The 18,363-nt window shown below is 35.9% G+C and overlaps 1 protein-coding gene across 1 annotated transcript in view; it reads right to left on the minus strand.

Annotated features, from left to right (window-relative positions):
- Positions 1–18,363, minus strand: part of NEB (nebulin) — a 231,362-nt gene that overhangs the window by 110,567 nt on the left and 102,432 nt on the right. The window contains 9 exon segments of the mRNA XM_069080869.1: positions 970–1,173; positions 2,242–2,553; positions 3,969–4,076; positions 6,906–7,010; positions 8,908–9,111; positions 14,132–14,443; positions 15,152–15,259; positions 15,681–15,785; positions 16,439–16,642. Of these exon segments, the coding sequence (XP_068936970.1) occupies positions 970–1,173; positions 2,242–2,553; positions 3,969–4,076; positions 6,906–7,010; positions 8,908–9,111; positions 14,132–14,443; positions 15,152–15,259; positions 15,681–15,785; positions 16,439–16,642 (1,662 nt within the window).

Raw genomic sequence — 18,363 nt, forward strand, 5'->3', positions numbered from 1 at the left:
CCTTCCTTCCTTCCTTCCTTCCTTCCTTCCTTCCTTCCTTCCTTCCTCCCCCCTCTCTCTCTCCCTTTCTTCCTTCCTTCCCTATCCCTATCCCTATTCTGATCTACCTCACATTCTACCCTCCAAATTAAGAAAAAAGAAAAACAGTCCTTAAACTGTATTATGAAGAAGAATAAATTCTCATATTGGCTATGTTAAAAAAATACCAATATAAATTCTTACCCTCATAACTAGACAACTGATTACTTCCAAGGGTGTTTTGTATAACACTCTCTTGGTTGAGAATTATTTAATGTTACCTGTAGTGTAGTGAGTAAGAAACTGGACTAAGGAAGACTTGACTTTCATTTTTGCCTCAGACGCTAACTGTGTGATCCTTGGTTAAGTCTCTTCAACATTCTGTGTCTACATTTCCTCATCAATAAAATAAGAGGGTTGGACCCTATTGTCTCTAGAGTTCCTTAAATCTCTACAGCTATGATAGCATAATCCTTCAGATATACTAATAGGAATGTTCTGAAAAAAAATATCATTGGGTGTGTCATGTTTTAAAAGTAGTGAAGTTACAATGTACTGCTAATATGCAGCATTTTTACCATTGATGTAATTTTTTCAAAGTTGTCATTCATGTCATTAAAGAATATTGTAATAGATACCATTTTCAAAGATGGTTAATATGAATCTTATAGAATGCATGGTCTTAAAACTGAAATCATAGCTTTGATGACCATATTTTCTGGATCAAAAATAAGGACATGTGGTTTGACAGAGGCTATTCTCTGAATAAAGTGTTAAAATTATATTTTATGTTCTGAAATCCATATTGTTCTAGCTAGTTCAGGATGTAGGGTCATTGCAATCATAAATCAAGACTTTCATATTTTTATAAATAAATAAATAAAATTTTGATAAATTCTTATATTTGATAACTCAAAGCTCTGATCATTGGTCCAAAGATTAAGAACTCACCTTGTTCATATTTATAGCATTATTCTTTGCTAGCACCTGTTCCAAAGAGTCTGTTACACTGGTAAATTTAAATTTGTCTGGAGGTTGACGGTAGATGTTGTCACTCAATATCTCTGTCGCTCTCTTGGCTTTAACAACCTCTAGGGAGCCTATTGGGACCCAGCCTATACCTTTCATCCATTCAAGGTCAGACTTATACAAATTCTGTAAATGGACACATATAGACAAAATTCATTAATGAACATTTAAGAATGATATTTACCAAATGTCTTTCACTGTAGAAAGGTGAAGACATCTAGCATCAAAAATCCCATTAAAAGGTGACACACTTATTGAACATCACTATGGACATGGCCCTCCCATTGGGGTTTTAGAGGCTATACTAGCAGGTCATAAGTATAGGTAAATTCCCTTCAAACTTGAAAAGCTTAAGGTATGGACACAACAAAGGTATGGAACCCCCCAAAAAAGAGTTGCTTAAGGACTAGCCCAATTGGGTTTATAGCAGTTCATCTGATCTGCTATATATCTGCAATCATTCAGTTGATCACCAGGTGTTGGTTATTTTTGATCTTGACAAGTTACAAAAAACAAAACAAAACAAAACATTTAATAAGCGCAGAAAGGTTGCAATCTTCATTGGTAGAAGGAATGTCCACATTGATGAAAATCCCTAATTTTCAGCTTTGTGAACAGAAATTTAGGAGCTCCACATTGCTTGGAACGTCATATATTCCTTATATAAAGTATGCTTGTAACATTAAATGAACTCAAAAATGCATAAATTGATCATTTCAGACTTCTTACTTGGATGTACTGGAGACAGCTCATAACAAGAGAGCCAATTACTAAATTTTAGGTGTAAGATTTTACACCTCAGAAATTGGTAAATGCTATAAATCAGCAACCAATGTATTCTTTTGTTGATTGTCAGAACTTAAGAAAGTGATGGAGAAAATGTCAATAATGCAGATTAAACTTAAAAGTGTGTCATATATTCCTTTTTTCCCTTTTTCAGAAATCTGGCTATTAAATATTTATGAGCACACCTCTGCTTTCATTTATGAATTTTTTCAGTGGGACCAAATTAGAAAGGATCCAAATGTTTTAAGTAACTTTTGGAACAAATTTGAAAGAACTAAAGTCAGTCTATCCTTGGAATTGCGTCAGATGCATGATTCAATTAAAATTTATTTTCAGCAAAGTAGTTTCTATGGACATTTTCAAGCCACATACTTTTTTGAGTATATTTCATCAGTAAGAGATACTTACATCACTCTGTAGATCATAGGCCTTGCGAGCATGAATGATGTCATTCTGGTCTGGCAGGCATGTCCATTCATGTAAAGGATGCTTATAGTCCACATCACTGACCAAGGTCTGGCATTTCTTGGCCAGTACAATGCCAAGCATGTCTACTGGGCTGCTGTACCTTGTCTTGTATTTCTCAAACTCTTTCTTATATTCCCGGTCACTCTGTACTTTGGCTATATGTAGGGACCACATAATCTTGGGGTCATCATGTACAGCTCGAGCACCAATGTGGTGGCCAAGTTGCTTGCGATAAGCTTCTTTATATTTGTACTGAAGCAGACAATACAGAAAAGAAACTATAAATTAGATCACATTTTTCAGACACTTATTAGCTACATAACTTTGTGTAAATCGCATAAACTTTGTCTGCCTCAATTTCTTAATCTGTAAAATGGGACTGAAATAGTACCTACATCCCAGAGTGAGAATGAAATGAGATGTTATATGCAAAGCACTTTGCAAACCTTAAAATGCTCTAGAAATGATAGTTTATTATTATTATTCTAGTTGGGCCTATTCTCAGTTATTTCTACTAAAGTGTCATGAAATTATCAAATTATATAAAAGAATTTTCTAAAATATTCTTTTACAACACAGTTTATACATGTAAAATTATTTGTTGATTCTGATAGTAATACAGAATAACTTTATAATCTTATTCTATAGTGCTGAATTATATTGTAGAAAATTTTCAAAAAGTTAACATCAAAAGAGATGGTTCAGTTACATGATGAATCATGTCAAATTTTTCACATAAACCTTAATAAAGACAGTTAACTTTTTCAGGCCTAAATTTCCTCATCTGTAAAATGAGAAGTTGGACTAAATTGCCTTTATGGTCCCTTCTAATATTAAATTTCTGATCCTATAATCCTATTAGCATATACTCGTCTTAAATCTGTGTTCATGTATTCTAATAGTTCATGAAAAATTCTTCATTCATCTTCAAATTGGTCATTTAAAATGAGAAAGGTGGTTACTTAATATTACCTCATAATGTTTATCTACATAAAACTTGCCTTTCAGCGGTGCTTAGCAATCTTTTTAATTATGACATTGCATAGTTTTCCCTTTGCCTACCCACCTGTTCTAAACCTTCACCATTCTCAAGACTCTTATTTAACTTTATGTCTCAGATAATACTTCACATAGTGCTTTACACATAGTAGAGGTTTAAGTGATTACTGATTATTGAATAGAAATTGCCAAGGAATAACATATTCTTTGAGCAAGAAAGCACTACCTCTGGGAAGAGACATTTTTGCAATCTTCTTAATCTCTCTAATAGTTGGGGATGGCCCTGTTAAACGTATTTCTGCCTTGGGTATGGTTTCCTCCCTGAGCCTTTCTGATGAAAAGACCTTTATGTGCTCCTTAAAATATAAAAGTAACATTTTTTTCTTGAGGAAATCTCATTTGTAGTGGGAAAAGCATGGGGATACCAATCCAGAAATCCAGTTTTTAGGCCCAGTTCAGTGCTAACTTGTTATGTTACCTTGGTGGGTGGGTGGGGCAGAAGCTTTAACATTCTGGGCCTCAATTTTCTCATCTATAGAATGGAAGAGTTGAATGACTATGGCCTCTTAGAACTCTAAAGTTCCATTATTCTCTTTTGGGAGGACATGCAGTATTTTATGTTTATATTGACCTTATTTTACAAAATATCTTAAGCTGATGGTTCTTACATCGCTGGCAATGTCCCGGGATGCTTTGGCAGCTACAATTGGAATGGCATCACTTCTCAAGTCATAGCCTTCTTTCTTTGCTTCTTCCATAGCAAGTCGATATAGACTCTAGAGAAACACATAATAACTTGTCATGCATACTGAAAGTGCTCTATTTTTGTCAATATATATACATATATATCCTTTAGACAAAGAACTATAGAGGGTTCACTGTGTTTTTTCTTATTTTTTTTTTTTTTGGAGGGGGGAAGGCAAGGCAATTGGGGTTAAATGACTTGTCCAAGGTTACACAGCTAGTAAGTGCATCATGTCTGAGGTCAGATTTGAACTCAGGTCCTCCTGACTATAGGACCAGTGCTCTATTCACTGTGCGCCCTAGCTGCCCCACTGTGTTTATTCTTAAGTTATTAAGGAAGCATGAATCAATCCCCCTATATATTCAACTAGCCATTATTTTTAAATTGAAACACTATATTTAGCACATCTTAACTAGTTCTTGCACAATTATTAAGATTTTTCTTCAGTCTTAATAGTTTTCTTGCTATACTAAGCAAATGATTATTTTCTAAAAGTAGCTACACAATGATTGAAAATAAGAAAATACAAATTTATAATATATTTAAAAAGAGAAATAATATGCCTATAATAGACATTGAGTGTTGTACAAATTCTCTTTTTCTATTCTACAGTATATATGAAAGTGCTTATTCCAGTTGGTTTCTGTCAATGTCATAATGAAAAAAATAAAAAAGTTTGAAAAGAAATTAAATCAGTACAATGGCCGCTATCATCTAAATGAAAATAACATTGAAGTACTTCTGAACTCTGATCAATGCAGTAACTAGTTATGATGTTGTGACTTAAGAAGAGTTTCAGTAGAGAGGGGTAGGCTACAAGGGAACTCTGGGAACATTTGTTCAGGTATAGGAAAACACTGATTTATTTGGTTTGACTGTGATAAGAAAAGACCTATTAGAGGAGGAAGGGAGGAAGGAAGGAAAGAAAGAAGGGAGGAAGGAAAGGAAGAAGGGAGGAAGGGAGGGAGGAAGGGAGAAAGGAAAGGAGGAAAGGAAGAAGGAAGGGAGGGAGGGAGGAAGGAAGGAAGGAAGGGAGGAAGGAATGGAGGGAGGAAGGAAAGAAGGAAGGAAGGGAAGAAGGAAGGGAGGAAGGAAGGGATGGAGGGAGGAAGGAAAAAGAAGGAAGAAAGGAAGGAGGAAGGAAGGAAAGAAGAAAGGAAAGAGGAAGAAAGGAAGGAAAGAAGGAAGGAAGGAAGAGAGGGAGGAAGCCCAATGCCAAACTGCACTGTGTAGGATATAAAGAAGCGGCACATTGTATTTGTCACAGATTTTGATATACAAATAATATTTTAAATTAAGGAAAAATAAACTGTATCTTCTTATCTTTAAAACTACGTGTTCAGCACCTCTGTTCCAACCTAAATATTTTTAGTGTTTTCTTTTGTAACCAGGGAAGCCAATGCCTTATTTATTGTATTTTTGTTTTTAGAAACAACCATAAACGTTTGTCCTTTTGTGGTTCTGTAAACACAAACACGGACTTGATTCATCTCACAGCTGTAGATTGCACAAATAGATTTCTTTCAAACTACTAATTAAATTTTTTTTAATTTAAGATGGGAGCTACCACTGTTGGTATTTTAAGACTTCTGCCACAGAGATTGTTTAATGAATTATTTACCGTAGTGGATTGGAATAGGTAACAGAGAATAAAAGAAGCTGCAAAAAGCTTACATAGATTAAAAAAAAATAAACAAGAAAGAAAAAACCCTGCTTTCCTCTTTTGTTTGGGGTTTGTTTTTTGTTGTTGCTTTTGTTGTAAAGTGGGCCATTCTGAAATCTAATCTTCCAAAGCCAGTCTTTGGAAAGTTAATATAATGACCCAATTCTAGAAATGAGGGTATTCAAGTGAAACTGTCAGAACTAGACAATGGTTTGATGGCATCTCAGTAAAGTCTGAAGAGCAAACATTCTACACCATCACACATGGTTTAACAAAAAGTGTGTAAAACAAGCTGTTTTATTGTGGTCTAGAAACAGTTGCCTAGGTAAAATGTGACTCCTGACTTCAAGTAAACCAGCACAGAGCCCAGACAAAAATGAAAAAAAGAAATTTTTCTTTTAAAAAAGAAAGATCTAACAGAAAATACGTAAATGATTCTGGATAATTTTGACCTTTTTTCCATTTTATAATAGAAAAGAATAGGAAATTCATGTTCCTGATTATATCTATTTGACATGATCACTAGTTCCCACTACTGGCAAAAATGAATGATTTGGGTGGTAAATTATTATTGTTGAAGCCTTGGAAATAAGTACTTAACATTTTCTAGCCCTTTCTTAGCCTTAGGAAAAAAATAATTACCCTTGGGCAAGTAGACAACTGAATATTCTCAAAACTATATAAAAATTTGCTCATATAGAAACATGACAAACAAAAATGACTAATAACTTATTCACAAAAATAGTTCTCATTATGTAAATAATTCATACATATATACTTTATTGTTCTCAGGCAATTTTTAATCTTATGAATCTAAGGCTTCTTGTTTAAATACAATTAATAAAGTTAGAGTTATTTTTCCATAAGTTAAATCTAACTTTCATGTTATAACAGTGTGTGAGTGAGCTCAGAGTATAAACTTTGAACCAGTTGTTAATGTTCTAATACTAAGGTGGTGATCCCACCATTAGTTGGGCCCAAACTTTACATTGTTTTCCCATGAGAAGAGACAGATTGGTGCTTATACTCCTCACTCTCCAATAATAAATGTTTATTAGATAGGTTTAAGTCCTTGAAATGTCATGAAGCTAACTGGTCCACATGAAAAAAAGAAGCCAGGACCTTGTCTTTATTAATACTATTTTCTAAGACAAGACAAACTTGATGCAGATATTATACATAAACGGGTGCTTTTACCTCACTATAGTTGATTTTATTCTGTCTTGCTAACATAATTTCAGGTGTATCAGGCATGATGTGGATCTGAGTCTTGTCTTTGTCCCAGGCCTCTGTGTATAAGCGCTGTGAAGAAAACAGAAATAAATACATTGAGAAAACACTGTTTATTCTAATTTGCCAGTTCAGACTCTGCAGAGATGAGAAGTCTGATGACTAGATTCATTTTCTGTGCTAGCCATTATATATCAGCACTTTTAAAAAGACTACTTGACATTATAGTTTATTTCATCTTAAACTATGTAAATATAAAATATCACTCAGTCCTAAACATAATTTATAATCTAAAGAGTTGCCTGAGCCTCAGATAAATTAAATGATAGCACTTACACAGCAAATAAATGTCTGATGTAATATTTGAATTCAGGTCATCCTAACCCCAGATCCAATACTTTATCCACTATTCTATACTGCTCATTTATGCATTTGTTTATTTGCTTATTTATTTATTCATTCATTCATCTATCCATACATCCATCATCCATCATCCATCCATCCATCCATCCATCCATCCATCCATCCATCCATCCATCCATCCATCCATCCATCCATCCATGAAATGCATCTGTGGTTTCATTGGCATAGGGAACTTCTGGTGAGGAAATTCCCTCTTCCAGCAGATCAGCAATTTCTCAACTACTCTGTAACTTAACAGTCTTACAGACTAAGGACACTGGAGTTGTGACTTATCTAGGGCTACACTGTCAAAGGAATGACCTGAATTCATTCTTGACTCTGAGGACAGTTCTTTATCTATTATGCCAGGCTGCCTCTTACAGACATGATATAAATAGAAAATATGTATATACATACATACACAAAACAGACAATTCTTGGGCATAAAGGGTTTTTTTAAATTAAATTAAAATAAACTATTACAAATAAATGCCAAAAATAGCTTGCTTTCTAAGTCATGAGTAATTAAGGGGGGAAAATCTATATGGCTAGATTTATTCTATCTCTACATTAAAAAAAATCTCTCAATTCTTTACAATATCTGGATTATTTCTTGTCCATATGAAACAGCTGGATAATTCCTGCTTAGATTCTGGCTTGATAAATAATAGAAAATGCTTTAGGTGTATTCATTTGATTATGAATTGTTTGGAAGATTTGAGTCACATAAATCAAAGTATGAATATGGCACACAAAAAAGGGAGATACAATGTAAACTAATATGTAAGGTCACTCTAATTTACATAAAATGCAAAATAATTAAATGTTCCTGTCTATCTCTCTATAGCTATTCCTACTACCATAGCAATATCACTAAAAAGACATCATGGTGAGAGTGCTGGTCCTCCTTCCTTTTCCCTCCCCTCTTCCCCCTGGCCAGAGATGTTCAATCTCCATAGGAAAGCTAACTGGGAAAAGCATGATTGCTCATACTGCTTGGATAGGGTGGAAATCATCACTACAACATTCCTCTGAGCTAGAAGACTACCAAGCCTTGTCATGTGCCTTGGCATTGTGGCCTAATATCCTCTGGGCCTTACCATCTGCCCTGCTATCGAATACTAAGTTGGATGCTTTAGGCCTTGACATCTACCCTACTATCACACCCTTGAGACCCCTGGGCATTACTTTATGATCTGTCAGCACATGCTAAGGACCCCCAACCTATAACTGCACTATCAAAACTTCTGGGTCATTCCATATACCCTGTATCTTGCTTAACTTTCTTAAATGTGTTGTCATTCCCAGACAGTGGGTGAGCAATTTGAGAAGAGAGACTAATTTACTTTTTCTAAATATATGCTGAGCACAGAACTTGGTCATTTTTTTCATTCTTTCAAGAACTTAATAGTGGTTTAAGAATTATTCGGTGTCTGAATACAGTACAAAAGTGATTCATTATCAAATGGATGCTTATACTATTGGGGTAAGAAACAATGTACGGCCAGTTCACAGGGGTCCTTACTGATAGAAGACCCCGGTGCTTTATTTAAGGTTGTCAACTCACCTTGTTCATGTTGAGGGCATTATTCTTGGCCAGCACTTGCTCCAGAGAATCAGGCACACTGGTAAATTTGAGTTTGTCTGGAGGCTGACGGTAAACATTATCACTTAAAATTTCTGCTGCCCTCTTACATTTGACGACATCCACTGAACCAATTGGGACCCAGCCAATACCTTTCAGCCATTGGAGATCTGACTTGTAGACATTCTGTTAGAAGCAAATAAAATGGTCATCAAGTTTGAACTTGTATCGACATTTATTTTGAAGAAATGAAAAAAGAAAGAATATACTGTTCTTCTTACAGCTAAACTTATTAACTACTCAAACCTTACAATATTTCCAGATATATTTTTAAAAACTAAAGATGGAAATCTGAGCAAGAACATCTTCAGCCATCTTATTCTCCAAACAAGAGGAGAATGGAGGTACCAAAAATATGTGACACCTGGATGAAGCAAATCTATCAATCGATTATATATATGTACTTAGCACTATGCTAGGCACATGGGGGTGGGGAAGGAAAGCAGAGAAAGGAAGCAAATAAAATGTTAAAGAGAATCTGTATACATAGAAGCTATAGGATATCAGTATCACAGAAAAGAGACCTTTGAGCCACCTAGTCCAATTTGTTCTTTTTGAAGATAGAGAAACTGAATCCAGAGTCATTTGCCCAATATCACATAGCTACTCTGTGTAACAGCAGAATGGTCTTTCCCCAGAACACTTCTTGAGAAGGGAGAAGTCGTTGCTTTCTGAAACAACCCGTTTCACTTTTAGATAGTTCTTAACATTAGAAAGTTTTGCTTTTTATCAAGCTTAAGTTTGAATTCTGGAACTACTGCTTTGCTCCTACCCTTCTACCCTCAGGTGCCAAGCAGAAATGACGGTCCTTCAAAATATTTTAAGAGAACTATTATGTCATGTCTTTCCCAAGTCATCTCTTCTCTATGAACATCCATCCCCAGTACCTCCAACCAATGTTCACATTAAGCAGTCTTGAGTTTCTTCAGCATCTTAGTTGTCCTCCTTTGTATGTCCTCTAACTTCTAATTTATTAATTGTCTGCTAAAATATTGTGCCCAAAACTGAATAAAATACTCTAGAAGTGATCTAACCAGAGGAGGGTACATTCAGGACTACAACCTCCCAGATCCTGTGCCTCCCTTAACATAGCCCAGAATCCATTAGCTTTTTGAGTAGAAGTAATGGGAATGTAAATTTTTAAGATCTTCCCTGCCCCTAGGCTAAAGTGCACCTGGAGCCTGGGGTGGGAGGCTTGTTTTTCAGTAGATACTTCTTGATTGGCCAGTGAGTCAATAAGGTTGTTACATTCTCTGAGCCAGGAGAAGGCTATATAAGCCCTGATGTGTAGCTTTGTTCTGGGGGCTCACTTTGAGAAGTGTTCTGTGATTTGACGTGGATTCTGGGAAGCCATTGTCCAGAGCCCCCTGGCTTTGAAACCCAGATGTTGAAACCCAGATGTTGTTTGGTATGGATGTAATGGTTGGACAGTTTGGAAATCTGTCTACTTGATTTGTTTCTGTCTTGATAATTCTGTCTGTATATTCTGAAGTTCCGGGTGCTGACCTCTTTCCCCTGAACCAGGTAAACGATACATGTTTGACTGATTAAAGTAAGCTTGTTAACCCATTTTGAGTTGCTTTCCTTTATCAAAGCAGATCCAAGAACCTGTATTGGCAGCAAACCCTGGGGACGCTGGAGTGCTCGCTTCTACAGTAGAGGATAATGCTAAACTTGGAATTAGGAGAATCCTGGATTAACATCTCGCTTCTGAGATTTAGGTACCTAGGAATCAACTATATAGATCACTTAACCTCTTTGGAATTTTGAGGCAAAATAAGGAAATTGTAGTACTAATCATTACACAGGGTTATTATGATGTTCAAAAATGATAATGCATGCGAAACATGTTGCAAACCATAAAGTTCTATATAAATATCCATTTGTTGTCTACTCCTCCTTCTCTTCATTTTTATTATTTCATTATCATCTCATATGAAACTTAAAGCCCAGTAAACTCCACAGGTATTTTTCAGGCCCACGCCATCTTGTGAGGTTGACTTTTTAAAAATCTTGAATAGAAGACTTTATATTTCTCCCTAATCAAGTTCATCTAATTAGATTTGGCCCAACTTTCTAACCTGTCAAAATATTTTTTCATCATATCAGTTATTCTTTCTACCTTCATGGCATTTGCAAATTTGATAAGCATACCACCTATATTATTATCCAAATCGTTATTTAAAAAAATATATATAGAACAGTACAGGGCCAAACACACATCCTTGAGGTCCTGCTATAAAGTTCTGTTACTAAATTGGCATCAAGCCATTAATGACAACTCTGAGTTGGGCCAAAAATTCAGGTCAAACTCATTGATCCGTAGTTTGTTTCTTTTATTCTCTTTCCTTTTGGAAAATCAGTTCATTTGCCTCTTACAGAACTGCAACACCTCTCTTCTTATTCTCTACAGTCTTTCAAGAACTTAGTAGTGGCTTAGAAACCAGTTCTGCCAGTTCTTTTTAGCAGCTATGATGTAGTATACTCAGAACTTGAACTCATCAAAAACAACCAGGGGGCCCTTTGAACTATCTCCCTAATTATTTGAGAGTTTAACTTTCTATTAGCCATTTCTGCTCTATCCTTTCTAATACAAAAATTATTCTTCTTGGCAGAGAACAAAATAAGGGTTAAGTAGTTCTGCTTTTGAGGCAGCTAGGTAGCTCATTGTATAGAGCACTATGCTTGGAGTCAGAAGACCTGAGTTCAAATCCAGCTTCAGACACTTACTACTATGGCCCTGGGCAAGTCATTTAACCTCTATTTGCCTTAATCCACTGGAGAAAGAAATGGCAAATCACTCCAGTATCACTGGGGGGAAAACCCATAGACAGTATTGGGACAGGGAGTTATAATGAGTCAGATACAACTAAACAAGTTCTGCTTTCTCTTCATCATCATTATTGACATACCTATTCTGAAGAGAGATTCTATCCCTCCTCTGATTTTCTTCTTTCCCCCACATAGCTAAAATCTTACCATATCTCTCTTTATTAGCCTTAGCATTCTTTGCTATCTTTAGCTAATTCTGAGTTTTAGTGCTCCTACTACTATTTTTATAGGACTGTGTTTTTGTATATTTTTTTTGTATCAACTACCCCCATTTCCATCTTCTGGACATTGGCTTCCCTGTGCATCCATATAAATCTCTTTAGACACTCCTTGCTTCTTTTTTGCTAAATTTTCTTTCTCTTCTGAGTCTCCAGAATTTCCTTGTTGAGATCTTCCATTCCCTGATGGGCTGGATTTCCCTGTTAAATTTTAGCCTATAGAATCCTATCTTTTTCTTGAACCCTTTGAAATCTGTTCCCTTGCAAGTGCAGGTAAAATTTGACTTGGTTTCTCCTCTTTCTCTATCACAAATTCTAAAATGGAGCAATCATTTCTCCCCAAGCTTCACATCATTTCTACTTCAGCACTCAGTTGCTTCTATCCTTAACCTTTCTGAAACACCCAACAATATTCACCATCTCCTCTTTCCTGGAATCTTTAACTGATTCATCTTTCTCCTTCTGACACTTAGTTGTGGGCATCCTATTACCTCTATCCTGGTCTATCTTCTCTTATATCTCTACACTTTTACTCAGTGACCTCATTCAACCCCATGATTTTAACATAACCTCTATTCATATAATTCTCAAATCAATATATCCAGCTTCAGTCTCTTCCTATAACTTTAGATTTGCTATTCTAACCTCCTAATACTTGTTGCTTCAAATTCAATAAGTCCCCAAATGAACTTACAATTTTTATCAAAAGCCTCTCCTCCTGGGGGCGGCCAGGTAGCATAGCGAGTAAGAGCACGGGCTCCAGTGTTGAGAAGACCTGGAGATCGAACCCCGGGCTCAGACACTTAGCACCCACCCAGAAACACCTGGCCGTGTAACCTTGAGCAAGTTACTTAACCCCAATTGCTTAGGGGAGGCCAGGTGGCTCAGCGAGTAAGAGCACCGGTTCCAGTGTCGGGATGACCTGGGATCAAATCCGGGCTCAGATACTCAGCACCACACCCAGAAATAATAACTGGCTGTGTAACCTTGAGCAAGTTAATATTAATTGCTTTAAAAAAAAAGCCTCTCCTCCTAGCTTTCCTACTTCCAGCTATGGCATTAACAACCTCAGTCACTCATATTCAAAACCTTGAAGACATTTTAATTCCTCTTTCTTCTCTGACTGCCCTCATCTAATATATTGACAAGTCCTGTCAATTCTAATTCCACAGCCTCCCACATTTCTCTCCACCTTTCCACTCATAATAACTGCCACCAGCCTAGGCAGGGCCTCATTACCTCCCATCTGAATTGTTCTAATAGCCTCTTAACTGGTATCTCAGCCATCCATTTTTTTTACTTCCATAATTTATCTTTCATATAGCTGCCAAAATAATCTTCCTAATGTGCTTTTCCCTCCATGTCATTCCATTGATCAAAAACTTTTAATGATTACCCATTGTTATGACAAAATAGACATTCCTTAATAGGGCACGTAAGACCATAGACAGTGTAGTTCCTATCTACGTTTGCAGTTTTATTTCACACCGCTGTCTTCATGCACTCTGTCTTCCAGTTCCACTAGACTCTTCATTGTTTCCTGATCATGTGCAGTCCTCTTCTGATTCTGTGCATTTGCCTGCATTGCTTCCTCCCATCTATCCGTCTATTAAAAACCTCTATTCTTGCAAGGACGATGTCAGGTGCTAACCCCTGCAGGACTCCTCTAATCTTCCCATAGGAAGTGCTTTCTTTCCCCATTTTCTTACAGTCCCTTGCTCTTGTAACATTCAGCCTTGTATTATCATTATTCATCAATTTGTCTTATCTTCTCTGCTCGTTGAAGACAGGGACTGTGTCATTTTTTAGCTTTGTATACCCATTGTCCAGTGTAGGATATTGTACATAATTGGGTTTGTTGAATATAATCTTAGCCATCAGTAGGTTTTATTGATGAAGTAGTTATATTAAATACTTTTACTACTACTGCTGCTGCTCTGCTACTATTACTACTACCACAACTAATACTACTATTATTGCTACTACTAGTATTACTACGATTGCAGTTACTCCTACTACTACTACTATTGTCACTACTACTGCTGCTGCTGCTGCTGCTGCTAGTACTACTATTACTATGCATTCTTGGTACTCACATCACTCTGTAGGTCATAGGCCTTACGAGCATGAATGACATCATTCTGGTCTGGGAGGCACGTCCATTCATGCAGAGGATGCTTGTAGTCCACGTCGCTGACCAAAGTCTGACACTTCTTGGCCAGCACAACCCCCAGCATATCCACCGGGCTGCTGAACTTTGTCTTCCACTTCTCAAAGTCCTTCTTGTACTCTCTGTCACTCTGGATCTTGGCCACATGCATAGACCACATCATCTTGGGATCATCCTTTATGTCACGGGCTCCAATGTGATGGCCAAGCTGCTTGCGATATCCATCTTTGTATTTGTACTGGAATGAGACAAAGGTGACTTTTATATTTTAAATTTGATATAAATAGGTTATATATCTATAAGTTCAGTGTATTAGTCATGGTGATTTTTTTCAGAAGATCAATTACTTTTGAACTTCATGAATCCTTTTCACCTACTCTTCTACCGCAATACGCCCCTTAACACAATGCCTCAACCTGCCCTCATAGAAAGGGAAGGTGGTCAGGAATTGTTCTCTGTTGCTTTCCATGGCATAACTAGTGCAATTGTGTAGAAAGCTAGCCTTATTTGATACCTTAAAAGGACTATCTTTCCCTAGGAAAAGTGGCTTAGAATGTTTTATATCCTTTGGTATTAGAGTGGACATTAACTAATCCCAATATTGCATTAGGTATGATTTTTAATCAGTGTGATTGTTGTAAGAGTCAAATAGCAACAAGGTATGGGGACATTCCCCTTCAATTCAGGAAGGTGTAAATTAAGACTTAAATTTAATTTTCTGTTTGAATGAGGGTCTAAGTTACGTCTGAAATATTTGGCTGTGAATGTATGTTTAGGTTTTCTGCAGTTACCATTGTTTTCTTTGGCTTGTCCTATTACAAATTTTTCTTCCATTTTATAAAATTAAACTAAATAAGAATGCCCACTTGAAAAGCAGCTGCATTTCCAAAGTTCAAAGAAAACTCCCCATATTGGCAACTGTATCATGTTCAATTAGGTTACATACATCACTGGCAATATCTCTTGAGGCTTTGGCTGCCACAATTGGGATGGCATCAATCCTCAAGTCGTAACCTTTCTTCTTTGACTCTTCATTGGCGAGTTTATAGAGACTCTATGTGAAAAAAAATTAAGTTAAAAAAATGTAGTGAGGTAATCACTTACAGATTATCAAACCACTTACCATCAAATAGTTCAAAATGGGCAATAAATATAAATTCTAAACTCTTGAATTCTAAGTTCCATCTCTCTCCCACAAACATGAGTTCTGATTATGTGGTTGGTTTTACTCTTTTAAAAATGCAATTTGTTGAAGGTAATCAGTAAGTTGATTCTGGAACCATATTTTTAATCATCATTATTCCAAAGAGTTACTTGGCCACTCTATGGCCTATAGAACCTAGTCAATCTAATAGTCCAATAAAAAAATTAATAATTTTTAAAGACTTCCACACATGGCCTGAGAACTCAAACTGGAGGATAATAATAATTAAATGTTATCTGCAAAATAAATTTAGAATCACAAGATACCATACCTCACTGTAGTTGATTTTGTTCTGTCTTGCCAACATGATTTCAGGGGTATCAGGCATTATGTGAATCTGAGTCTTGTCCTTGTCCCAAGCTTCTGTATACAAACGCTACAAAGGAAGATAAGTTAGCATTTAAAATATTAGAAATAATGGTGAGAGGAAATTCTAGGAAGCCAAATTAAAACAGAATTATTATTTATCTGAAAAATATTATTGTACATGTATAAATTTGGATGCTTGAAAATTTTGATAGCTAGTATTTATATTAGATAGACACAATAAAATATTTATTTAGATGAGATATAATTTAAATGAATAAGATATTATTTAGATGAATAAAGGGCAGTTAGGTGGCACAGTGGATAGAGCATCAGGCCTAGATTCAGGAAGATTCCATTTCAAATCAGGCCTCAGACATTTACTAACTGTGTGACCCTAGGCGAGTCACTTAACTCTGTTTGCCTCAGTTTTCTTATCTGTAAAATGAACTGGAGAAGAAAATGGCAAACTACTCTAGGATCTTTGTCAAGAAAACCCCAAATGGGGTCACAAGAAATTGTACATGACTAAAACAACTGAACAACAGCATTTTAATAGTATGTGAATTCACAACTTCATGTATTATTTTAATTCTGCTAAGTATTAGAATGCAGTTAGTACTGAATTCTAATATGGTAATCCTACGAGATTTTGGTAACTTCCGTTTGGGGCTTTTAATTACTTGATTCAATTGTATCTTTCTCAGAAAGTTGAGGGCTCACCTTGTTCATGGTGATGGCATTATTCTTGGCCAACACTTGTTCCAGAGAATCAGTCACACTGGTAAATTTCAGTGTGTCTGGATGTTGACGGTAGACCTTGTCACTCAAAATCTCTGTTGCTCGTTTGCACTTTTCAACATCCAAAGAACCAATTGGCACCCAACCAATGCCCCTTAGCCACTGAAGATCTGACTTATACATATTCTGTTGATAATAAAAAAAATCAGAACAGTTAGTTCATTTAGCCAGAAAGAAAGATGACTAATTTAAGAAAAAGATGTAAAGGGATTAGTAATTAAGTTCAGCCCACTTTCCTTCTCCTGGAAATTTTTCTCTAGTGCATTAATCAGGCAAAATGAAGGAATTGTTCAGAAATGACTCAGATGCTTTGCTATGCTTAGCTAGAAAGAGTAATTTTTTTGTTTATTTTACTGATGCACTTCGTTTTTTTTTTAACTACAGAAATTTCCAGTGATATTATATGCTATTCCAATTGATTTTTCCCCCCAGAAGAGGATTGCCCTCAAATCAAAATATTCTCTTCAGACAATGACATTAATGTTCACCATCCTGGAAAAAGGAAAGGGAATTTTGACAATAAAGCAAGACCAAAAACACTTACAACAATAATATTTTACAGTTTTATTCGATATCTTTTCATTTATATTATTTAACTTGAGAAGAATACTGACCTGAGCCACATTCTCCTATATGTAGTTTATAAGCTCTTTCAAGGCTAATATAAAAGTCTATCTTTTTTTTTAAGTCTTTGTATCTTCCCCAATGCCTAGTCACCGAACTTTGCTGAATGAATGAATACCCCATTAATATTTTTTTGAAATGTAATTAAGGAAAGTGATGAAATAAATCAACAAGCCAGAAGGTCAGCATTTACACTTTGCAGATACCATTGGCTACTCCCAACTATATTTAATAATGAAAACAAAATATCTCTTTCTAGAAGTAACTTTACAATACAGCTGCCTGCATTTGAAATGTAACTTAATAGAGGTAAGAGTTATAGCAGGTGGCCTGTGAAGTTTCTAGAATAAACCAATAAATATAAAACCCTCCATAATTATTCCAAATTTTTAAAAATTCTCCAAAGCTCCCTAATGATGACTATTTCTTTCAGATATTTACACAGTATACAATACCAGCAATGAAAATGTGCTTTTCAAATCTCTGACTTGAGAAATACATTTCTTTCCATAGCTTATTAGGCTCTGATAGTGTTTGGTGACTCCACCATGTGATAAGAAAACACAGAGTTTAATCTTTATGTACTAAATAGATCTAATCAAGCAAAGAATAAAATATATGTTATAATGGAAACAATTGAATAAGATAGAAAAACTAGTTTTCCTTTTCATTCCATAAGAATACCATCTAGATTTTCTCTAAGAATAAAATTGCTAGGAGTGGTATTTATGACTCAAAGAAGTAAAAAAGTAATTATAAAGTAATTATTCTTTTTTTTTTTTATAAGCAATCGGGGTTAAGTAACTTGCTCAAGGTTACACGGCCAGTTATTTCTGGGTGTGGTGCTGAGTATCTGAGCCCGGATTTGATCCAGGTCATCCCGACACTGGAGCCGGTGCTCTTACTCGCTGAGCCACCTGGCCTCCCCTAAGCAATGGGGGTTAAGTAACTTGCTCAAGGTTACACGGCCAGGTGTTTCTGGGTAGGTGCTAAGTATCTGAGCCCGGGATTCGATCTCCAGGTCTTCTCAACACTGGAGCCAGTGCTCTTACTCGCTGTGCTACCTGGCCGCCCCTAAAGTAATTATTCTTGACTTAAAAGGGGCATCCTTATCCCCAAATAATATTGAAATACTATGTCTTCCTCTAGTTGATTTGGAATAATAATTGAGAGTAATGCAGAATTTTTAGCAAAATATGTCCAGCTTATAAAATAATGCATCT

This window comes from Petaurus breviceps, unplaced genomic scaffold, assembly GCF_028583685.1.
Source record: "Petaurus breviceps papuanus isolate PSGF00001 unplaced genomic scaffold, PetGlider_PUasm1.0 91133, whole genome shotgun sequence".
In the NCBI taxonomy this organism is placed as follows: domain Eukaryota; kingdom Metazoa; phylum Chordata; class Mammalia; order Diprotodontia; family Petauridae; genus Petaurus; species Petaurus breviceps.